The sequence below is a fragment of the Microtus ochrogaster genome, chromosome 1 (genome assembly GCF_000317375.1).
Source record: "Microtus ochrogaster isolate Prairie Vole_2 chromosome 1, MicOch1.0, whole genome shotgun sequence".
NCBI classification, from domain to species: domain Eukaryota; kingdom Metazoa; phylum Chordata; class Mammalia; order Rodentia; family Cricetidae; genus Microtus; species Microtus ochrogaster.
Window position 1 is genome coordinate 90,785,940 of NC_022009.1, and position 25,240 is coordinate 90,811,179.

A 25,240-nucleotide genomic window follows, 5' to 3' on the forward strand; every position below is an offset into this window, starting at 1 on the left:
AAATATTGTCCCCTCCCTTCCCCCTCCCTCTCCTTCCCTCTTTTCCTCTCTCCCATGTCCTCAACCTCCCTTCTTTACCCTCCCTCTCTTCCTTTAACTTCCTTCCTTCTCTCCTCTTTCTGTTTCCCCTCCCATACTCTTTCCTTCCATTCTGAACTGCTATCAAGCCCAGGCTCTTGGATGCAGCTCCACGAGTTACATCCCCAAGCCTAGAGAGGTTCATTTGAGATGCCCAGAGTGCCAGGGTTCTGTAGACATCTGCATAGCCCAAAAAAGGTGGCAAATGTTGATCCGGGCTCAAGAGGGAGGCCTGCAGACCTGGCCTTCCACCTCTTGCTGCCTGTTACCTGGCAGTGTTTGTCTGCCATCCTCAGGGTCCCTGGCCTTTACATCACTGGTCTGGCTTCTTGTAGCTTTTGACGCACCAACCCTGCTGAGGTCTCTGATGAACTCCCCAGCGAATGAACATCACAGCTTGATGACTGTTGTGTTCCCAGGTCAGGTGCTTTCCGCAGCTTGTCAACTTTAAATTGTGGGTAATGATTTGTTTCTCGTTCCTGAGAAATGGTTGTGCTATGGAGGGTTAGTGCTTCTTGGCACATTTAGTGGAGTGGTCTCCTTCATCTCACTGCACTGAATTTGTACTTTTCTCATAAAATTTTTACATTTGGATCATTCCAATCTGATACGTCGTATGCACATGAACATTGCTTCTCATATATAATTGAGCTTCTGAAAGCCACATGCTAGGCTTGAACAGATTTATTTTTTCGAGACAGGGTTTCTCTGTGCTTTGGAGCCTGTCCTGGAACTAGCTCTTGTAGACCAGGCTGGCCTCAAACTCACAGAGATCCGCCTTCCTCTGCCTCCCTAGTGCTGGGATTAAAGGCGTGCGCCACCACCGCCCGGCTAAAACTTTTTTTTTGTTTTTTGTTTTTTTTTTAGGCTTGTAAAGAATGGAGTGTAACATAATATTTATTTTTGTATTACTCTGTCCCAGAGGTCTGTAAGGTTGATTAAAATGAAACATTTCCCTTCTGCCTGCACAGATTATTTTTTAATATTTAATAAGAAGAATCTGCAAATTTCTCTGCTTCAGAGCAGATGTGTAGGTCAACATCGCTCACAAGAGCTGTGTTTTCCTTTTCTGGTAACAACTGAGCTGATAATCTCATCTTCCCTGGCTCTCGTGATATGTGATGGCCACAGTGCCAGCCCGTCTTGTCAGCAGGTTGTTCATTGCTCAGGCATCCTCCTGCCTCGGTTGCCACAGTTCCGCAGTAAGGACACCAGGAACTGAGGAGATAAGTTGCCTCGCGCTGTGGTCACCAGAACTCCTTGCCACAGTTGTGGGTGCATCACTCTTAGAAACATGAGACTGGAAATTTTCCGGAGAAGTGAGCTGCCAGCTGTCAAAGGGTTTTGCTTTTCACAGTGAATTTGCCATCAAGTTTAGATATTTTTTTTTCCTTTTTTCACAAGACACAGACTGCTGGAGATATAGTCAGCCATCAAAGAGGAAGATGTCCACACTAGAGAAGAGAGACAGAGAAATACCCCTCTACCCAGAATACCAGTGGGACCCTAAGTAGGAGGCTGGAATGGCTTGCCAGGGAAGGGAGAGTGTATCTTTAACTTCCAGGACCAGATTTTAAGCAAAACTGTTTAAAAATACATAGATATTTATGTTGCGGTCGCCTACTGCTCCTTATCTTTAACTAGTGAGAATGTGATTATTCCTTTGAAGTATATTTGTGCGTGCACACGTGTGTGGAAGTCAGAGGACAGCTTGAGGGAGTTGTGGATTCAAATTCAGGTATCTGGCTCAGAGGCAAAAGCCTTTACCCCCTGAGCCGTGTGACATGTCCGCTTTTTCTGCCCTTATGTTTTGGAGATGGGGTCTCATATAGCCCAGGCTAACATCTAACTCTGAGCCTCTTGCCCCATCTTCTCAAGTGCTGGAATTACAGTTGAACACCAGCACACAGAAATTTTGTCTTCATTTGTTTCCTATTTTCCTACAGTCTTGCACCCCAAGAGAAGTTCTTGGCAAACAATGAATTGTTCCTCTGGGGTGTGTTTGTATAACATAATGTCAGGCAACAGACAAACTTGGCTGTGCTTTGGAAATACTTGGGCCATGCTTCTTTGAATAATCAGAGAAGAAGCTGACTACGAAATTGGGTCTTGATCATCGTCTTCATGTGTCTTTTGTGTATCCAAAGCCCCTCCAGCTCCATGCACCACCACACCTGGTTTATGTAGTGTGGGGACTGAACCCAGGGCTTCCTGAGTGCCAGGCAAGCAAACTACCAACTGAGCTACCCCTCCAGCTTGTTGTCTTAATGAATTTCCTTATTGTTTTAAATGCTCATCGTGGCAGACTTTGACTTGTTTGGTTAGGTTTATTCTGAGTTAATGCTTTTCTTTTAAGCTTTTATGAGTGGAATTGTTTTACTGATTTATTATCACAATCCCTGTTTGCATATAGAAAGGCTACTTCAAAGTTTGACTTTTTAAATTACAAACTTAGCCTCTATCTTCTGTAGATTTGGCTTTTGGTTTACCAAAATAGCTTCCATGGTTTTATAAACCTGTACTGTTACAACAAAGCAAATGGTTTTATCACAAAGGAACACTTTTCTTTTGCCACTTATATGGCTACACTGTGATATGATGCACATTTTGCCGTTTATGTCATTTATGGCTATGCTGTGATATGGTGTTCACTTTGCCATTTATGTCATTTATGGCTACGTTGTGATATGGTGTGCACTTTGCCATTTATATCATTTACGGCTATGCTGTGATATGGTATGAACTTTGACATTTATGGAGTTTATGGCTGTGAGGTAATATGTTGCGCAAAAGGGAAAAAATACTGATTTTTTGGGGGAATCTGCAGCATATTAACTGTTTATTCCAGGTATAAGCATATACTTATATGCTTATAAGTATATAGAAAAGCCTCATTAAAAATAGCATTTGTATAATTAGCTCCTTGTTAGTCATTGGTATTTAAGATAAAGGGGGCAGAATTTATACCCTCTTTTTTTTCCATTCACCTTTTTCAAGTGAGAAAGGACATGGTATGAAATAAAATACCAGGTATAACATTTGGAAGGTGTTAGTGCAATCCATTAGAGTTAACATCTTTATCTCGAAAATCCACCAATTATTCAGGTATGTGAGAAACTGCAGAATTTAGATAAAGTACCTAATTTGCAAACCCTGCACCTCATGAATTTAATGTTTTAAGTTCAAGAGGCAGAATTTCTGAGCTAGTGTGGGTTACTTTATTGTAACCGTTACATAAAGAGATGGCACAGTGGTTAAGAAGGTTTGCTGCAAAGCTATGAGGACCTGGATTCAGATCCATGTCCACAGGGAACATGCTGGGCAGGGCTTAGTGTGCACCTGTCACCCCAGCGCTGTGGAGGCAGAGACACGAGGGCCGCTGGGGTTTGCTGACTTACCAGCCAAGCTGAAAAGTGAGCTCTGGTTTCAAGGGAGAGAAGAGCCTCAAAGGAATGGGGAAGAGAGTGAAAGCAGAACTTCATCCATTTGAAATATGGACCATAAGGAATGATACCAGGTATATGCATACACTACTTAGGTTGCAGTTTTGGGTTGTAAACTTTGAATTATACTTCCCCGCCGAAAGACTTCTATTTAGCATTGACCATAGTTCAGTGATAAATTTTAAAATATTTAAATAGGAAAAAATAGTTGAATGATAGAAGTGAAAAAATTATTTAATTTTCCTTTCTAGCCCTTAACTAGTGTTTTATTACAGAGGACTGACTGGTCATCAAAAATCAACCTATTCCCTTCTTGCTTACATTTTTTTAAATTTATTTATTTATTAAGGATTTCTGCCTCCTCCCCGCCACCGCCTCCCATTTCCCTCCCCCTCCCCCATCAAGTCCCTCTCCCTCATCAGCTTGAAGAGTAATCAGGGTTCCCTGACCTGTGGGAAGTCCAAGGACTGCCCACCTCCATCCAGGTTTAGTAAGTTGAGCATCCAAACTGCCTAGGCTCCCCCAAAGCCAGCACGTGCAGTAGGATCAAAACCCATTGCCATTGTTCTTGAGTTCTCAGTAGTCTTGCTTACATTTTTATGTTCTTATTTTTTTTATTCAAATTATATATATATTCAAATTATATGTCTGATAATAATTTTAAAAATATTTATTTTCAGTTTTTAATTATGTGTTTGTTGTGTAAGCATGTGTCAATGTGCATGGTGCCTGCGAAGGCCAGAGAAGACATGGGATCCCCTGGAGCTACAGCTCTGAGCAGCCTGATGTGGGTGCTAGGAACCAAACAGGCAGGACCACTACATGCTTGTAACTGCTGAGCCCTCTCTCCAGCTCACCATTCTTTAAAATATACACGTATTAATGTGTGTGTGCGCGTGTTACTGTAGTATGTGTGTAGAGGAACTCCTTCTAGCACATGGGTTCTAGGGGTCAAACAGGTCACCAGGCTTGGCAGTAGTCACCTTTATCTACTGAACCAATTGTCAGCCCTGTACTTTCATCTTTTATATCTGGTTATAATAGTAATTGAATAGTTATAGTGAGCAATAAATAAGTTCCAAAATCCAGGTGTTCATAAGTGAAATGGAATTACATAATTGCATTCATGTGCAAGCAAGTGTATGAAGGGTATGTATCATACAGACCTACTTTCGACCTTTTCCTTTTTTTTTCAGAACAAGGGTTTATCTCCTAATACATGTAACGAACACCTGATTATAAATCTAGTGTCCTTCTAAGATTGTAGACTCATTTCAGGCATAACTAACTCGTGAAGTGATGTGGTCTTATAGGAAACCCACACACTATATAGAATTGACAGAATAGCACCGGGAAACTGTAGATTCATGGCTCCCTGTTGTCTGTTGCCTAAAGGCATAAACTCAATGTCATTTGAAGTTGTGGTACTGTGAAAACACAAGGTTCTTGTTGGTCAGATGGTGAAGTCAGTGGTTCACCAAGCACGTTCTGATTCAGTTTGACAGTGAAAGGGCCCCCAACAGCCCCATCTTTGTTCTGACCCACAGTCTAGGGGCAGATGCGTGTTCATTTGTTACACAGCTACTGCCACAGTGAAGTTCTATTGCTAGCACCATGGACGCTAAGAATCTAATTGTGTGTAAGATCTAGCACACTCTTCTTTAAGAATTTAGGAGTGTTTTCTTCATTTAAACTATTTTTTAAGGCAAAAAAAAGCTCTACACAATCAATCTCTTCCCTGAGACATGAGGGGTGCATTTGGTACTAGCTCAGGTCGCAGTTCTCCTGAGCGGTAGTGCTTGGGATGTCTAGAAAGGCATTAAGGCTACTGGACACTTTCAGGAGCAGGGGTGTTGGCCACTGCATCCTGGATCTGTAAGTATCCAATACAAAGGGAAGGAGGATGGTTTTCTTCTGAGTGAGATAATACGTAGCCTAGGCTAGCCTTGAACTCTGTTCCTCCTGACTCCCCCTCCCCAGTGCTGGAGTAACCAGTATTTGCCACCACACCTAAGTTTTATATTTTCTATTTGTGCCTTGACATCATGCATGCCATGCCTTGCACTGCCTGTTGGTTCACTGCTTCTATCCCAGTTCATGGACTAAAGGAGATCTAAGCAAGGGAAAGAAGGAAGGGAGGCGGGGCACAGCCCTCAAGGTGCTCATTCTTGTTTTCTTGTGACAGCAACAAGGCATTCGGATTTTCATCATGCTATACAAGGAGGTGGAGCTAGCCCTCGGAATCAACAGTGAATACAGCAAGCGGACTTTGATGCGGCTGCACCCCAACATAAAGGTATCCTGGTCCCAGCGCTTACTGCCCCACAGCAGCCTTTCCCGTAAAGATGACCTGCGTGTTCATTTTGAGCGAACAGCGTCAAATCCTCAGAAATGCACGCAGTATTATGCTTTCTTGTTTTGCTTTTCAAAATGAGCTTACAGAGGGAGGGGTATGTCATCCAAACCTTGTTTCTGTTGCTCCTCCCTCCCCATTTCCTTCACCCAGCCTCCTGCTCCCCCTTCCCCTTCTTTCCCATGGTACCCTTATTTTGCTTTCATGTCACACGTATTTTCATACCCTCTTCCCCTCCAGCAGTTCCCTTCAGACTTTTCTTCCCTTCCCATAATCCCTTTCCAATTTCTTGACCCTACTCACATCACATAGATATGCACATATATAAATGTTTAGATCTAGGATCTACATGTGAGAGGAAACAGTTGGTATTTGTCTGTCTAGGTCTGAATTACTTTAATAGTTCCTTTTTCCATCGTCTTCCTGCAAATATCATTATTTCATTTGTTACTACTAAATAGAATTCAATTATGTATACATACCACACAGTCTTTATTGGTCTGTTGATGGGCTCCTAGATCGGCTCCATTTGCTTACCATTGTGAATAGAACAGAAGACACATGGACGTGCAGGAGTCTGTGTGGTGTAACGCAGTCCTTTATATACCCAAGAGCAGCTAAGCCCTATGGCAGTTTTAATTTTAGTTTCTTCCCTTTCTTTCTTCTTCCTTTCCTCTTCCTCCTCCTCCTCTTTTTCTTTCTTTCTTTTTTTTAAAATACTATCTGAATTTGTAATCTTGTTGGCCAGTAACTATATGGCTCAGTCTGGCCTCTGACTCACAGAGATCCTCCTGCCTGCCTGCCTCTCAGGTTCTGAATTAAAGGCATGTGCCACCTCTCCAGGTATAGTTTCTAGAGAGACCTGCACTCTGATTTCCATGGTGGCTGTACCAGATTACCCCACCAGCAGTAACTAAAGCTTCACTCTCCCCTCCCCACATTTCTCTCCAGCGTTTACTGTTGTTGTTTTCCTGAGGGTAGCTATTCTGCCCACCAAGATGAAATCTTAAAATGGTTTTGATTTGTATTTCTTTGATGACTAAGGGTGCTGAATGCTTTAAAAACATTTTTTTTTCTGAGACTCCTCCGTTCAGCTGAAATATTTCCTTATATTCTCTGTTGATGGGGTGAGTAGATCTTACATTTTTCAACTTGAGATGAAAGCTGAGCCCAGAACATGCTTCCTGCACTGTTTTACTCAAGAGTTCTGTCAACTCTCCATGCTGCATTAGGAAAACACCAGAACCACTTGGACATAACATCACCACCCAGTTCTCTGATTGCTAACAGCAATAAAGAGATTCCCTTTAGGATTTGAAAGTTTGTATATTTTGAGATCAACAATATCTAGTGTGAAATGTTTGAAGAAGCTCCTTGAAATCTCATTAGACCTAAAATCTAATTATAAATATCATTCAGCCATCAAGACACAAGACTTATGTTCTAACAGGCTTAAAATATGTAACAATTATGTATCTTACTTGATTAAAAATCAGCCCACAGGATAAGTCACCTTGCAGCTTCTCAATATTCATTCACCGGGTGTTGATTTTGTGACATCAGTAACTGAAAAGAATACAACAAATGGTTTCTCAGAAAATTGGGAATCGATCTACCTCAAGACCCAACAATCCCACTCCTGGGCATACATACAGGGATAGAACTAGAAAAAAATCATCCTGAGTGAGGTAACTCAGAACAAGAAAAACAACCATGGTATGTACTCACTCATAAGTGAATATTAGCTGTGAAGGAAAGGATAATCACGCCACAACCCACAGACTCAGAGAGGCTAAGTAACAAGGAGGGCTCAGGGCACATCTCCCTGGGAAGGGAAGATAGAATCGATTTTGAGGGTGGACTGGGGGTTTGGTAGGGATGGGAACAGGAAGGATCAGGTGTGGAAGACACGGAGGGAGAGAGTACTGGGAGAGGCAGTTGGAATTGGTGGGTCATTTTGGGGGTGAGTGCAGCTCCTTTTCTTGTCAGACTGTCTTTGGATTACCACCCCTCAAATAAAGACAGAGACTTCTTATTAATTATGAAAAATTGGCCCTGTCTCAGGTTTTTTCTCGACTGGCTCTTATAACTAAAATTAACTCATAATTTTTAATCGATGTTCTGCAACATGGCTCGTTACCTCATCTCCTTTCTGCACATCCCACTTCCCTGCCTCTCCCTGGCAAATTCTACTTTTCTTCTTCCCAGAGATGTCTCTCTCTCTACCTAGAAGTCCTGCCTATTCTCTCCTGCCTAGTTATTGGCTGTTCAGGCTTTTTGTTACACCAACCAGGAGAGAGAGAGAGAGAGAGAGAGAGAGAGAGAGAGAGAGAGAGAGAGAGAGATATCAGTGTAAATAAATATTCTGCGGCAGTGAGGCAGAAACCTAGTCCAGTGGAAAGTCTCTGGGATCCATGAGGGTGACCTTAGTGAAAAAGTGGGGGAGGGGAATTCACAACAAAGAACAGCATAAAAAAGCAAGCCACAGAAGAGGAGAAAGTATTTACAAACCATAGAATGAGAAGGGTTGTGTTTCCAGTCTGTATGGAGTCCTTCTTCAACAGAACCGCTAGGAGACATTTTCAAATGAGCCAAGGCTCTGAACAGATATTTTAGAAGATTCCAATGGCCAAACCTCACCAGAAGATATTGAATCAGGAAAACACAAATCAAAACTCCAGCAAGATGCTACTTACCATCCACTCAGTGAGCTATAACCAGTGGTCAGGTGCTATATGGTGTTGCTGAGAATATAGAGATTATGCAGGTTGACGGAGTGGATAATAGGACAGCTACTTGGGAACTCTGCTAGTTCCTCAAAAGTTAAGGATGCAGTCATGGTGTAATCTAACAGGTCACTGCTAGGTCTGCACCCCAGAGAAGTGAGAACATAACTCTACGTACAGACTTACATAGAAATGTGCCTGGTCACAGCGCTCACAACAGCTAAAGGCATGCACAGCTTGAATGCTGATCAGCTGACAAATGGATAAACACTCTTTCTTGTTCAACTGCAGACATAAGTGAGCTACAAAGGTGATCCAACAGGGATGAGCTCCTAAAGCAGCCCACTAAAGGTGCAGGGGCTCACACCTGTCCTCTCAGTGCTTGGGAGGATGAAGCAGAAAGAGAATCGCCATCAACACAAGGCGAGTCTAGGCCATGTACTAAATCCTAGGTCAGCCAGAGCTACATAGTGAGACCGTCTCAGAGAGACAGAGACAGAGAGGCAGAGAGAGACAGACGGGGGAGGGAGGGAGGGAGAGAGAGAGTATGTAATACATGTCGTGTGAAAGTAGGGGGTTTATTTGAAGTTAGGAAGATGGTCAGCAAGGGAAAGAGAATTAATAAGAACAAAGCAGTATAGAACCTATCATTCTGTATGCTAACAAAAAATTAAGCCAGGTAGTTATGGTGCCTGCCCTTAATTCCAGCATTTGGGAGGCAGAGGTAGGTAGATCTCTGGGTTCAAAGTCAGCCTGACCTATAGAGTGAGTTCCAGAAAACACACAGAGACACACAGAAAAACCCTCTCAAAAAAAAAAAACCCTAAATAGATGAATAAAAATTTAAAAAATAATTTAAAAGAATAATTCAGGCTGGCATTGTGGCTCACCCCTTTAATCCCACTGCTCAGGAGGCATAGGCAGGAGGATCTCAGTGTGTCTGAGGACAGCCTGGTCTATATGCTGAGCTAGCCAGGTCTGTATAATAAGTCCCTGTTAGAGGAGGAGAAGACATAAAATTTGTCCTTAGGTCAAGTGAAAATAAAAGAATGTATCAAAGCTCCCAGGAATTAGCAAAAGCAGTACAAAGGGAAGATGCTTATACTCCTAAGTCCTTCATTAGAAAAGAGAAGGTCTCAAAGTGTCAGCTTAATTTACTACTTAAGGATCCAGGCAAAAGAACAAAGCAAACCTAAAGGTAGCAAGGGAGGGACATCAGGATCAGACAGGTCACAAGCAGAATGGGGAAAAATCAGTGACCAAAAGTTAGTGTTTAGGAGGATTGACCAGTTCAAGAAAGCTTTAGTCAGAAGAAGAAAGAAAAAAAGGAAAGCCTCTGGTTTCTGAAGACAAGAAGTGAAGATGGAGCCAGTGTGTAAGTCCACAGTGGGAGCAGGTGACTCCCACAAAACCTGTCCAGGCTAGCCCAGGAAAAGGTATGAAATCTGGATGGGCATAACTAGTCAGGGGACCGTGATCAACAGCTGAAAACTCCTCTCAGGGTAAAGCACAGGGTTCTTGCGATTCTATTGCTGCATCCTGATGAGCTCCACACAGCATTTTTCTTTTCTTTTTTTCTATTTTTTTTTTCGAGACAGGGTTTCTCTGTAGTTTTGGAGCCTGTCCTGGCATTAGCTCTGTAGACCAGGTTGGCCTCGAACTCAGAGATCTGCCTGCCTCTGCCTCCCGAGTGCTAGGATTAAAGGCATGCACCACCACCACCTGACTGAATTCCACCCAGCATTTAAAGCCTTAACAGCAGTCCTCAAAATTGGCTTGCTCATGGCCTTGGGAAAACTGCACATCAGAATTGGAAATGTGGCAAATCTCATGTTTTATGTATTCTACCACAATAAGTAAAAGTATTGGCAAACATTTTTGGTGTCTTCTTAGTTACAAATATAAAAGGTCAAACAGGGTCATTAGGGGCTCATCCTGAAAGCTCCATTTCTCTTCTCATGAGGCGCTGTCTCGGTGGCTGTGTGCTTGTATCATCAGAATGCAGATGTAATTTATTACACATCTTTCCACAATGCATGGTGGTTAAGGATCTTACTTATTTACTTATTAATTTATTTATACCAAGGGTAACTATTGGGGGGGGGTGGAAAGAGAACCTATAGTTCTAATGGTTGCCATTCAAGTCAAATGACCGCTTCCTCAAACCACCTCATCTGGCTGAGGACTTAAACCATAAGAGGCCACATATAGGGGCCTACACTTGGAATCCCAGGATTTCGGAAAGTGAGACAAGAGACTCTCAAGAACAGTGAGGATAGTCCTTTAAAAAAATAAGAAAGAAAGAAAGAAAGAAAGAAAGAAAGAAAGAAAGGAAGGAAGGAAGGAAGGAAGGAAGGAAGGAAGGAAGGAAACCAGCCAGATGGAAGTCTGTCTCTGCTAATACTGAGAATGCAGTGTGAAGTTTGAGGGACGTTCTTCAGCATGAGTAGAACATATTTTGTACCTGAATTCTTTTAGAAACGGTTTCAGGGGGAGTAGACCTATTTTACTGAGATTTGAAGGGCTTTTATAATTCACATTCTTTGTGGATTTCTCCTGTCTGCAGGTGATGAGACACCCAGACCACGTGTCCTCCAGTGTCTATCTGTGGGCTCATCATGAGAAGCTCGTCATTATTGACCAATCACTGGCTTTTGTGGGTGGGATTGACCTAGCCTATGGACGGTGGGATGACAATGAGCACAGACTCACCGACGTGGGCAGTGTGAAGCGGGTCACCTCAGGACTGTCCATGGGCTCTCTCACAGTGAGTACCTGTCACCTTTGAGGGGCGGTATAAAATCCACAGGATTGTCTAAACCCATAGAAATACCATGATTGACCCAGTGATTCAGAGGTGGCAACTGGGAGATATGGTGGACATACCTACTTTCCTGTAACAGTCTATGCAACCTGCCTCACCCGGGACCTGGCCTCTCTCAGCTTCTCCTATAGGAAGAGAGAGTGAGTTCTGTATAGCTTATGTCATCGCAGTCTGTTCTCTAGTTCAAGTCGAGTAATAAGCCCATCCCAGGCAGCTGCTGGAGCTGGGTTTTGTTCATATGTGAGGGTGTGTGCCTGGCTATGGTGGGCATTTGTTTTTAGCATTTTCCTACTTCTGGACACAGAAGTCAGTAGATCAGTCTGGGGTCACTAGAGTGAATTGGAGCAGGAAGCTAACTAATAACTCCTCAAAGTACCTGCTAATCAGGAGCTGCTAAAAATCCTTGCTTTGTTTCAGCTCCACACAGCCCACATGCAATATGGATAAGGATTCAAAGAGTTCAGAGGCCCCTCTTATTTCCTGAGGGCTATGCTGCTGGCTTTTTTGAGGGTTGAGAATGAGCAATACCCTGCCTGGATACATATCATTACTGTAATCAAATATCTGATGGGAAGCAGGAGGTGGGACTGTTTGGGCCTCAACTTAAGGAGTGCAGTCCACCGTGCTGCTAAAGTTGTGGAGGCAGGAGCCGGGGTCCTGCTCATCCCGTCCCATCTACAGCTAGAAAGCATGGAGATGACAAGCCATCAAAGCTCAAGGCCCACCCCCATTGATTCACCTTCCCCTGTGCCTCCTGAAGTCGTCCAAAACACTGCCACCAACTGGTGACTAAGTGTTCAAACAGCCTGCGGGGACTTCACATTCAAACCATGGCAGTAGGGAACACAGAAAATGCCTGAGAAGGGAGTAAGCTGCTCATCAGAGTTATGTAGCTTGACACTGAATTTAAACAGTTTAATTAGTGTGAGGTAAGGGGGTCGGTGAAATGAAATTTCAGGAATTTTGGATGGGCGTGGTGTCATGCACTTAGTCCCGAATGTGGGAGGCAGGGGTAGGTGAATCTCTAAACTTGAGGTCAGCCTGATCTACATAGAAAGTTCCAGGACATCTAAAGCGCTCACAGGAGTCCTCCACCACCTTGTGGCTGACCTGAGACTCTATGGAGAGTCTGTTCTGGGACCATCACCCTTTGTAAACCGTCTCTCAGCTCTGCTTGAGTGAGAGCCCATTGCAGGATACTGTATGCATGGTCCTTTTTTTTTTTCCAAATAACTTTCTCAGGCAGCAACAATAGAATCGATGGAATCGTTAAACCTCAAGAGTAACCACGAAGCTCATAAAAACGAGCCCATCCTGAAGAGTGCGGATGAAACAGACGGCAAGCTGAAAGGAATAGGGAAGCCCCGGAAGTTCTCCAAATTTAGTCTCTACCGACAGCTGCACCGTCGCCACCTGCACAACTCGGACAGCGTCAGCAGCATCGACAGCGCCTCCAGTGAGTCTCGTCTCTGTTAGAACTTGTCTTGGCTGTGCTGTGACCCTTGACCTGTTTTTTTTTTGTTTTTTGTTTTTTGTTTTTTTTTTTTTTTTTTTTTTTATCAATCCGTGGTGGCATTCCATGAATAATGCCTCTAGTTGTCCGGGCCATCCTGTGTGGTGCCATGACACCTTTGGCACTCTTTGTGTTTTTGAGACAGCGTCTCATGTAGCCCAGGCTAGTCACAGACTCACTATGCAGTAGAGGCTGGTTTTGGGCTCCTGTCCGTGCCATGCAGGCGTCACAGGCATACACCACCATGCCTTGGGATTAAACCAAGGGCTCTGTGCACAGAAGCAAGTACACTACCAACTGAGCTCCATGTTGGCCTCCCTTGCATCATTTACAAAGCGTATTTGTTTTCAACACAAAGTCATCATAATAGCCACTATTGATCTTTTAATGGCCACATATGACTAAAGCTTTGTCAAATATGACAAGCTGCCAAGTGAAAAGGAAGGCGTCAGGTATACTTCATAAACCTTTTGTAAATGAAAGTTCTCTTTTCATCCAGAAATATATTGTTTGTATTAGTAGAAATCAGATATTCTGTATCTTAAGAATTTACTATTCCTTGCAAATATTATTTAGAGTGTTGTGATTTTCAATCACACTAGAACTAATGACTGATTCTATAGACTTGCTTGTTTTAAAAATAATTATGCTTGCTTTTGAGTTTAGAAAATTTGATACATATATCAAATGTAAATATATACAAATACACACATATACGTAAACATGTTTCTTTGTAAAACAAAAAAGAAATCTCAACTTTCTCCAGGTTATTCTAGCCACTATAGAAGTCACCAGAATTTAATCCATGGGTTAAAGCCCCACTTGAAACTCTTTCGCCTTTCCTGTGAGTCTGAGCGGGGACTCACTAGGCACGGCACTGGTAAGTGACCTGCTAGTGTCAGAACCCCGTGGTTGTTGGCTTTTGTTGCTTCTTCTGCTACATGAGCACAGTGAGTGTGTGTCCGCACCGGCTTTCTGCTTACTTTTCGTGTCCCATGTGTCACGTAGAACCTGCTCCATGCAAGTGCAAGCTCTGCACTTCTGAGCACTTACATTCTAGTGGTAGTGCGTGTGCGCACACACAGCAAGCTCTGTGCAAGGCAGAAGGACTTCCTCTTACTGACCTAGAGAAACGTTCTGAGTAGGGAGCTTGTCCAGTGGGTCTGCCAGTAACTTGGGGATGGTGAGAACAGTAACTTGGGGGTGGAAAGGACAGTAACTTGGGGTGCAGGTGAGGACAGTAACTTGGGGGGGGGTAGGAAAGGACAGAAAGGTTTTGCAGGTGGTGGAAAGGAGCCCAGCATAGGCCCTGACACGGAAAGGGCAATGCCTTAACTGTTAAGGACAAGCTTTGTTCAGCCAAGGCACAGTGATTGGTGTTAAGAGGACGCATTCAAGGCATAGAGTCCTGGACAAAGTGGGGAAGACACAGCTTCATTAGCTGAAAAAAAAAATCATCATGTTTTAAATGGGATTGATTAGAAAATATTATCTGATACTTTTTATGAGAAGAATTAGATACGTTAAGCGTGAATTAGTCAGGGGCTAAAGTATGGGGCTGGGAATGGTGGTTTTGGCAACTGATCTGACCTAAGGATGAAGAGTCACTATGACAAGTCAGCCAGCGAGGGTTCAGATGGCTCCTCACTGCCTCATGCCTGTGATGCCTGTAGGAACGTCACAGTTGAGGAAACTTGACCGGCACGGCACAGTGTTACTGCCCAGTGTAGTCCCAGCTCAGCACAACCTCCCGCTCAGTATCTGCACGTATAACTCAGCGGAAGTGCAGGCACTCTGTCCATCTCACCCTTGGCTTGATCCCGCGTCTAAGATTCTGCTCTGCTAGGTTAGGACATTGGAGCCCAACTGACAGGCCTGGATGAAGCTCCAGGGGACCTGATTAGTAAGACTGGATCTTGAAGAGCGGTTCCAACGTTCTTTAGGAATCGAGCTTATCAACTGTATTTAATCATATGTGTTTATTCCATATGTGTATATGTGTATGCTAAGCCGTGGTGGCTGTGTGGAGGTCTGAGAACAACTTGTAGGAGTTGGTCTTCTCTTTCCTAAGGGATTGAACTCAGGCCCCCGGATTTGAGGGCAAGCACCTTTATCTCCTGAGCTATCACATGGACCCAGACACAGCAATTTTTAAAATACATTAACTGTATGTAATGTACCAAAGCACAGTATAACTGTTAATCTTGTAAATTCAAACAATACTGATACACAATGAAAAATGGAAAACATTATATGGGAGATGTCTTAGTTATTTAACATAAAGCTAGTTCTTGATTGGCATATGAGTTTAGGGACAGCTTTCATTTGTGTCTGTTCCTGTGTGCACCTCAATGTTCTGAGGTCTGGAAGCTTTTGGGTAGCTGAGGGGACCAAGACAGGGTGCCTGCAGGTATAGATATTAAGAAGAATTGTTAATTAAGGCGGGCCTGGAAAGTGGTGTTCTGGTGTGTGTCTGTGTGTGTGTGTGTCTGTGTGTGTGTGTGTGTGTGTGTGTTTGCTGCTTTAGAGGTGAGGTGCAAAGTGAGATGGGAGATTGAGTGTGATTCACTGCTAAAATGTGAAAGACTCTGCACATTGACTACTAGTGCGTGCATGATGGCAGCAAGTGGAACTGAATGGTGTCTGGCACATTAGGCCAACCCCTGGTGGAGGGTGTGAGACCCACAGTGGTGACCCAGGATGGGATGCTGCTGGGAAGTGTCCTTGCTTGCATTCAGCCTTTTCCACTGGTGACTTGTTTATTTTAAGAGAAAAGGAGGAAGTAAACAACTCAAATTTTAGCCTCTGGGGATGATAAGGAAGCAGGCAGTCTGGTCATCCTTAATGAGACGGAGCAGCCATTAAAGCAGAAGCTCACATAGTTCTTTAAAGATTTATTTTTAGCTTTAATTATGTGTGTGTTTCCGGTGGATGCTGGAAGCGAAAGCTGGGTCGCCTGTGCTCCTAGTCATTGAACCGTTTTTCCGGTCCCCTTGTATGAACATCTATGCACTAAGCTCCTATGACATACTAACCACTGTCCTAACTACTGTGAGTTAAATTAATGTAGTGAGGATGGGGGTTACACACACAGACTGTTGCACACAGTATTTCAGGCAGTGATGATTACTCTAGTGGAAACCAATGGTGTGAAGGCAAAAGGATGAATTACTATTTTATATAACCTGAATAAAGAAGTTGCTCTTACAAGTCGAGTTTCCACTGGGGCTCAAAAAAGGAGAGGAGGAGCCAGGCGGTGGTGGCGCACGGCTTTAATCCCAGCACTCGGGAGGCAGAGGCAGGCAGATGTCTGGAAGTTCGAGGCCAGCCTGGTCTACAAGAGCTAGTTCCAGGACAGGCACCAAAGCTACAGAGAAACCCTGTCTCAAAAAAAACAAAAAACAAAAAAAAAAAAAAAAAAAAGGAGAGGAGGAGAATAAGAAACTGTCTGGGGAGGTGTCCTAAGTAGGAACAATAACAAGTTCAAAGAACCCAAGGCAGGAGGATAATTAGAAAAGCAAGAAGGTAGGGGACTGGATGGACTCTAAGAAGCTTTGTAGGCTACTGTAAGAATTTCATCTCTGGGATGGATGCTGTAGTGGCACAACTGACTAGTGCGTGGTACTTACAATATCAGGAATATTGGGGAAGTCAATGACAGTGCTAACAATGCACAGATAGTCACATGGAAGGGGCTCCCAGGACACCTTGCCTTGCAGAGACCAAAATGCAGGTGTAAGGGGTCCCTGCAGGTATCCAGGCAGGAAAGAGAACTGCACATAGAGATAAGATGAAAACAAGGTGCAGATTGACTTGTCAACCTGGATTAGGCTGGAGAGAGTCTCAAAAGAGACAGTTTCTGTTAGAGGAGAGAGCTGCTACCCCAACTGGCTTAGCTCCGAAATAATCACACAGAAACTGTATTAATCAAATCACTTCTTGGCCCCATTAGCTCTAGCTTCTTATTGACTAACTCTTATGTTAATTTAACTCATTTCTATTAATCTGTATATCGCCATGTGGCTGTGGCTTACCGGCTAAAGTTTTGGCATGTCTGACTCTGGCAGTAGCTCCATGGCTTCTCTCTGACTCTGCCCTTCTTTTTCCCAGCATTCAGCCTACCTAACTTCTGCCTTTCTATAGGTCCAAAGCATCTTTTTTATTCATTAATGGTAATCACAGCACACAGAGGGGATTCCCACATCAGGTATTTAAACCCAGTATAATTTGAAAAAATATTTCCTGGTGTAATACAATTTCTGGTGCACCAAGAAGCATAAATACATTAAAACTCAACTCAAGTTGCATGTCATTTCTTCCCAGAAGATGAGTTTAAGAGATAGGCTATCCTATCTGTAGTAGTTTAAGGGCCTAAGGGTCTAACCTGATGTCAGTCACACAGATAGTGTAGAAGTTGTTTGGGCTATTAGTCAGGTCTGGTCCTGGCTGTGGGAGTTTTCGGAGCCTTTGGCTATAAGGGTCCTGATTAGAAGAGCTTGATATGGCCCGGCCCACAGATAATGTAGGTCACCTGGCTGTTTGTCACTCCCAATTCTCAGCTTTCTTGGTGGAAGAGCAGCTTTTTCATCTTTGGAAAGCTAGTCCTGTGTGCTTAATATTCTTGGTTTCTCTGGAGATCTCTGGGCACAAGGATCTTGGTTGTGTTCCCAACACAGGAGAGATCATGGCAGGGTTCAAAGAGGAAACTACACTAAATGTGATTCCTCTTAATGAGGTCAGTAACCATGGTAGATTCAAAAAGCACTTAGCCACCCTTAAGGATTTTTTTTTTGTCTTTTCAGAATTATGTTCTAAGGAGGCTTGGGGGGGGGCGCTATTGCTTTGCTTGACACTATTTTAAATGCAGAGTTTGATCACTCTCACATTTGGGGAGCATCTGCTGAGCTCTCCTTTGTAATGCTGAGCAGATTAAGTAAGCAGGGGTTTCCGCATTATCAGTGATCCCTTGATACTAACGGTAATAAGGTCTGGCTTCTCCAGACTTCTCTGAATTGCAATGCATAAGCTTCATCTTCCCTCAAGCTTAGGTCAGGCAGATATGGTGGCACATAGCTGCAGTCTCAGCCTTTGGGGGACAGAGGCAGAGGACTGTGACAAACTCGAGAACAGTCTGGTTTAGCTTATATAGTGAGTTTAATGCCAGCTAGGGCTAGATAGGTCTTGTCTGAAAACAAAGCAAGACACAACAAAGCAAAAAGCTAAAGAAAACCAGTTTATTGTCTGCTAGCTGATTGTGAAATACTTTGAAATGTTTTACCAGCTAGCACAATGGTCAGTACTCTTGCTGCAGGGGAAACCTGAATGGACCCAACCAAGACAAAGTCACAAATTCTCACAGACACCTGGAAATCTAGAAAGTTTGAAGAATGAACATTTTCAAAACCACGTTACTCATTCAGGACCTGGATTGCGACCACCCTTGGATATGAATATAGTTTCAAAAGATGAGATGTTGGCGGTGTAGCTCAGTGGTAGAGTACCAGCTTAGCATGTGCGAGGCCCTAATGCTACAGAAAAAACCTTGGAAGGTAGAGACTAAGAAAGGAGAGAGCGTTGTTTCAGGATAACGTTTTTAGGGCACAGATTCGGAAATGAACACCAGAAGCAATTGTTTTCAGTTCTCAAACTAATGCAGTTGGACAAACCCACAGAGGTCTACAAGAAGCCCTGAGTCAGATAAGCTTCAGAAACTAGAAAATACCAGGGTTTAGAAAAGTGATATCATATCTATACCCTGTATTATGTGGCACTTCCACCAGGCTCCGGCAATACAGGGATGTAAGCAAAAACCATGTATATGCAGCATGACTGGGGACAGTGCAGTCAGGGATGTAAACAAATTCTACACATATGCAGCATGAGTAGGGGAATACAGTCAGGGATGTAAGGAGACTCCACGTTGCACAACACGAGTCGGGATAATGCAGTCAGGGATGTAAGCAGACTCCACATATGTGCAGCATGAGTAGGGGAATGCAGTCAGGGATGTAAGCAGACTCCACGTGCGCACAACACAAGTCGGGATAATGCAGTCAGGATGTAAGCAGACTTCATGTATGTGCAGTATGAGTTGGGCAACGCAGTTGGAAAAACTTTCATGTCAGTTCAGGTTAGCTTATGATAACAAGTGAACCATGGACACACCATTGGGTTTTCAGGGTTAGGGAACTTAGGAGTTGTAATTAAGAATTAATTTATATAGACTAGGCCAATGGAGTCTATCTGGGTCAATATTGGAGGCTCCAGTGAGTCTAAGTCAAAAAATGCTGGGGAACACTATGGTGGAGGTCCGCTAAAGGGAAAGATTCATGAATGATATACTTGATGTAAAGGGATCTAACAAGGTTGTGCCAATGTGTTCAAGACTAAAAGAGATGGAAATTTCCAGAAGAATTATTAAGACATCCTTATGGTTTCAGAAGTGATGATATGAGGAGGATGTTAGGAGGAGAGCTGGGCAGAGTGGTGGAGATGCCCAGGTGCCTGGGAGTTGGGACTGAGTCACCCTCAGAGGGATTGGTGCTGTAGGATGCTGTAGTTTTAGTGTTAGGTATGACACAAAGAGGCGACTATGGCACGGCCTGGAGACTCCCAGCAGGAACAGGAAGATGTCCTTGCTGCAAACTTTGGCTACTGACAGACAACGGGGCAGAGACCTGGCACGAGGCAGCCAACGGAGAAGAGATGCAGCTGCGAGGGTGTCGTTCAGTAGCCAGATACGGCGCTGCTGTGTCTACTCACATGTGCACGTGTGCTGGGCTGCCTCCGTGTGTTGGGGGGACTGCTGTCCCTTGGCATAGTCGAGCCTTGGCTAGAAACAAAAGCACGTTTGAATTGTGGGCATCTGAATCCAGTTACTCTCAGGGTTGTTTTCTGAGTCTAGAAATTTACTTTCATTTTGCTATCAAATGATAACCAACTATTATAATTATCTTATATTTCAACAAGTGTATAGGCGCCCATGTTACAGTCTCAGCTTCATTTTTCAGATTGATGAAAAGTCAATTATATGTATGTATACGTGTTTATGTATGCATATATTTGCAATTACCACACACAATATTGTATCTCAAATTTAATTCTTTTTTTTAAAGATTTTATTTATTATGTATACAACATTCTGCCTCCATGTATGCCTGCAGGCCAGAAGAGGGCACCAGATCTCATTACAGATGGCTGTGAGCCACCATGTGGTTGCTGGGAATTGAACTCAGAACCTCTGGAAGGGCAGCCAGTGCTCTTAACCACTGAGCCATCTCTCCAGCCCTCAAATTTAATTCTTACATGTTTGTGTTTTTTAATTTTTTATTACTGTGTGGGGGAAGCTACACCCCTGCATATGTGGTACGACAGGTCTGTGGAGATTAGAGAACAATTTGGTCGAGTCCGTTCTTTCACCACTTGCATCCTGGGATTGATGTAGGGCCCCAGGCTAGGTCGTGGTACCTTTATCTACCGAGCCACCTCTCTGTTTCTATGTATTGTAAATTTGGAAATGACTCTTCATCGTCTATATTCTCACTTTCCCTGTCCCTCTCTCAAGCCTGGCTTCCCAACAGCATCCATGCGTCTAGAAAGAGCCTACGGGGCAGCACACAGCCCGCATGAGCCTACGGAGCAGCACACAGCCCACATGAGCCTACGGGGCAGCACACAGCCCACATGAGCCTACATGTCAGCACACATCCTACATGAGCCTACGGAGCAGCCCACAGCCCACATGAGCCTACGGGGCAGCACACAGCCCGCATGAGCCTACGGGGCAGCACGCAGCCCTCATGAGCCTACATGTTAGCACACAGCCCGCATGAGCCTACATGTCAGCACACATCCTACATGAGCCTACGGAGCAGCCCACAGCCCACATGAGCCTACAGGGCAGCACACAGCCCGCATGAGCCTACGGGGCAGCACACAGCCCATGTGTGCTCTTTCCTTTCAGGGGTCTACAGCAGGACTGCCAAGGCTGGGAGAAGATAATGAAGTCTCTTTCAAACATTAGTTGCTTTTGTTGACATTGACAATTTAATGATCTTTCAAAAGTTAATATTAATTTTGAGATAGAATATTAGGTGTGTGGTTACTGCATAAAAATATTTGTTCTGCAAACATTGATTAATTACTTCCTAGATGCTGGGAGCTGCAGCAAGTGGTGAAGGGCTACGGTGCCTGCTCTGAGTGTAGAGGCTCCCAGAGGAGGGATATCCATCCACTCAGCTTTTTATGCAATCGCATGGCCTGGTCAAAGGCTGCATGCAGTAAGGTCTTTGTAGACAGGACAGCGTCAGTGCTAGTGAGGCCACTGCCGGCACGGGTCTGCTCCATCTCTCTTGAGGCCAGGATGACACGGCTCATAATGGAGGACTAAAAGATCAGGCCGCAGGGAGAGAAGAGTATTCTATTCAGAATGGGTAACATGCAGACTGCACAGAGGCAAGGTGGATCAGCCTGTTACAGTACAGTGAATAAGGAGGCACGCTGATGCCTGGGGCTCAGGGAAGGGAAAATGGGGAAGGAAACGACAGATGGCTGCTGGGAAGCAGCTCCTACACACACCGACCCCTTAGCACTTGAACCACCTGTAGATGCTCCAGAGAGGTTTTTAAACGACTTTACAGTTTGGGTGCTATGGCAGCTGTAGTGTATGGGGCCAAAAGACCTCTCATTGGCTACTTCAAGTGGTTTTATTATTATTCCTTTAGCAAGCGTTCTTGCGCCCCATGTCTGCCTGATTAATGCCCCCATTGTGCAAGTACTGCATTTGTGATTTCAGTTCTGCTTCTTCCCTGCTTTGTTTGATGTCTCAGGGACACATCCCTGAAGTGCTCGTGCTGTTTAACTTGGGTATCCGTTCTTAAGTAGAGTGACCCATTTATCGCTTTGTGGGATGCTGCTGCAGCTATGTTTAGTGCCTCGGTTGTAAGCTTTTGTCTGTTACGTTTTATGGATAATGTTTGTTAAAGATGGAAAGATCTTAGCCGTCATCTAGGCCAAATCATACTCTTTACATGGAAGGCTTTATGACCCCAAATGTAGAAGCTTGGTGCCATGTAGCTATATAATTCTGGGGCTGGAACATGGACGGCCTATAAATATGAGACTCATGTTTTTTGATATGAGAAAGGCATGAAGCATCCACCATATTGGTAAGGGAAGAGGTGGCCTAGCTCCTGCTGCTTCTGTCTAGTGGACCTCCCTACTCACCTGGCTATAGTGTTCTCTTGGAACACCACCTGGGGAATTCTTTTGTTATAATACACTCTGTGATCTATTCTCCCTGACCTAGTAGGCGTTGAGAATAAGCGACTCAACTGTTAAGAACGTTAGCTTCCAAGTTAATGACTGACTCTTGTTTGGGCCTTCATTGCTATCTAAAGAGAATCTCGTGAGGGTTGGAATACTACCCCAGCCCACAGTCCCTGATCAAATGTACTTAGGCTGTCCTAGTGACAGGACTCAAGAAGAAAAGTGGGGGGGAAAGGAGTGTTAGGGTCAGGAGGTTCGTCTCCAGGGCCTGCCCAACTCTGTCTCTGAGCCAATCTTGCAATGTTCACAGACACTGGCTCCATCCGAAGCGTGCAGACAGGCGTGGGAGAGCTACATGGGGAGACCAGGTTTTGGCACGGGAAGGATTACTGCAACTTTGTCTTCAAGGACTGGGTTCAGCTGGACAAGCCTTTCGCTGGTGAGTATCAGGAGGAGGGCAGTTGCAGGTTCCATTCTGTTTTTCCATTTTGGGGCATTTCAGTAAGTATGCATACACGTGATCTAAGTGCCTTCTGTCTGTCTATTTAAAATTTTGTTTTGACATTTATTAACTATATGTAATGATTAATTTCATTATGACATTTTCATAATACATATATGCATGCATACAAACATATATTATTTTGGTTTTACCTACTCTCCTTTATTTCCCTCTCTTCCCCTTCCCATTAATCCCCTTTTTCTTCCCAATGAGAAACCCTTCTACTTTTGATGGTTCAGTGAGTTTAATTGGGTTGCTTACAAGAGCGTGGGTAAGGAATTACTTATAGGTGACTTATACCATTCCCTCCCCTGGCCACCATTAACTACCTCCAGATCCTCAGTGAGGAGCCAGAGTTTCAAGGCTGTGTTGAATTCTGGTGGTCTGATTTGGTCATCCCTGTGTGAGTGTTATCAGTGTAGCCGTGAGAAGAAAACTTGACACTTAAAGCTTCCCAATCTCCTGCAGCTGTGTTTCAGGGGGGAAACTGAACTTCTCCCGCAGAGGGTAGCCCTTGTTTGGTTCTTTTGTATTTATTCTCTCTGTCTTCCTTCATTAGAGGGATGTGTCTTAGATAATGACTGTGCTTCTATACCTAAGAGGTGCCCAGCATGGTGTTTGTGTATACAGATAGCCTAGGGTTATTCCCACAGATCAAAAGGGAAATCCCATCACAACTTGCCTTGTCTGCATATATTAGACTCAGTGGAGTGGGTGGATGGTTGGATTTCTTGCACATCTATTTCCTTTGACCATGACTGTGTTTGTTGTATCTTAGTTGAGGTCAGTATTTCTGTTCTCTGGCACTGAACTTAGTGATGGGTCCTTGCCTGGCACCCCGGGCAGATTTCATTGACAGGTACTCCACCCCCCGGATGCCTTGGCATGATATTGGTTCTGTGGTCCACGGGAAGGCAGCTCGCGATGTGGCTCGTCACTTCATCCAGCGCTGGAATTTCACCAAGGTACCGATGATGTTGTGACTTGGCCACGTTGGTCCCTGGCCAAGGTGAAGCTCAGAGGGCTGGCAGGAAAGGGCTACCGTGGCCACATCTGTGACACCATCTATCATTGTCATAGCGCAGGGCTTCAGAGCACTACAAGAAAGGAAACTGGTTTTTGGAGTACTATGACAGACAACTCTGAATGCGGAGGGATAGATGTGGTAATCACGGCCTGTGGATTTAAACGGAAGTGTTAAGTATTTGCATAGACAGACCAGCATGCATGTGGACGACTATTATAGGGTCTGTGGGGCATGTTTAGACGAGGGGCTCAGCTGTAAATCCCTTCTGATCATGGCCTGTCCTGGCCACGTGCTGGCATAGGACCATGGAACTGGCTTTGAACAGGGAATACCAATGAGTTGGAGCCATTTCTTTTCTCCAGATAGAACTCACTTACAAGCTACCATTGCTATAAGAGCAAGACCCTAACCTGCAGAAATTCAGCCAAGCCATTGGTGCTATTAAGGGCCCGCTGCATCTACTTAAAATAATGAGGCTGTCTATCCTGATAACCTGGAAAAGGGGCCTAGTTGAGTACTTCCATGAATAACAGGATATCAGTTTACTTACCGTTCATATAAAAGCTGCAAATTTGTTTATTTTAAATTCAAGTTTGGAGGGGATGCATGAGTAAGCAAGGCAGTATTACTTTATTACTTTTTCTTTTTCTTTGGTTTTTCAAGGCAAGAGTTTCTCTGTGTTGCCCTGACTTCCTGGAACTAGCTCTGTAGATTGGGCTGGCCTTGAACTAACAACGATTCTCCTGCCTCTGCCTCTCAAGTGTGGGGACTAAAGGCATGCACTACCACTGGCCTGCACAATCTTATTTTTAATCTACTGTACTGTCAAAAATAAAAATATTGCTGATATTTACAGTTGTATTTTTTTCTATACTCCCGTGCCCTGCTCCTGATAGGATAAACTCTCAATAGTATTTTTAGCTATAAAATCCCTTCCCAGAAAAAGTATTTCCACATCACTTCTAATGGTTCAAATACTGTTAGAATTAGTTAAAATGCCAATTCATAGTACTAAAAGCTTTGTTTTTGAGACAAACTTTGTACGTAGCCCACGCTGGCCCAGACCTCAGAGTGTTGCTCCTGGCTTAGCCTCCAGAGTTGTATTGGGTGTCATATGAGCTCCCGAATTCCTGAGTAATATGAACCAAATCTGATTCTTCCTCCTTTCTTACTGTGAAGTTGTTTAAAATGAAATCATGCCTAATTGCTGTCGTCAGACATTTACAGCCCAGCGAAACATTAGCCCATAGAATAACAATTTCAGTTTTGCAATTACATATCGCTGTACCTGTAGATTACATCTAATTTTCTCCTTCAGTATAAAAGAATGTGTGCTTGCTGCATAGGGAAGATAGAGAACTGTGAACACAGAAAACAAAGACAGCTTCCAGCTTTTGACGTAGAAATATCCATTTGTAAATTTTTTGGTTCCCAGGAACCTGCATTTCTTTTCCCACTCTAAATAATGGATTTCTTTTCTCATTTGAATTTTTTTTTTTTTTTTTTT

At 43.9% G+C, this 25,240-nt stretch overlaps 1 protein-coding gene across 2 annotated transcripts in view; it reads left to right on the top strand.

Moving 5' to 3' along the window:
* Nucleotides 1–25,240, top strand: part of Pld1 (phospholipase D1) — a 186,775-nt gene that overhangs the window by 74,967 nt on the left and 86,568 nt on the right. The window contains exons 13-18 of one of the 2 annotated variants that reach the window (XM_005343906.2): nucleotides 5,707–5,817; nucleotides 11,167–11,367; nucleotides 12,667–12,880; nucleotides 13,704–13,817; nucleotides 22,515–22,643; nucleotides 23,553–23,671. In XM_005343906.2, coding sequence (XP_005343963.1) covers nucleotides 5,707–5,817; nucleotides 11,167–11,367; nucleotides 12,667–12,880; nucleotides 13,704–13,817; nucleotides 22,515–22,643; nucleotides 23,553–23,671 — 888 coding nt within the window. The remainder of the gene's footprint in view (nucleotides 1–5,706; nucleotides 5,818–11,166; nucleotides 11,368–12,666; nucleotides 12,881–13,703; nucleotides 13,818–22,514; nucleotides 22,644–23,552; nucleotides 23,672–25,240) is intronic. The other variant, XM_013347951.2, reaches the window with a different exon arrangement.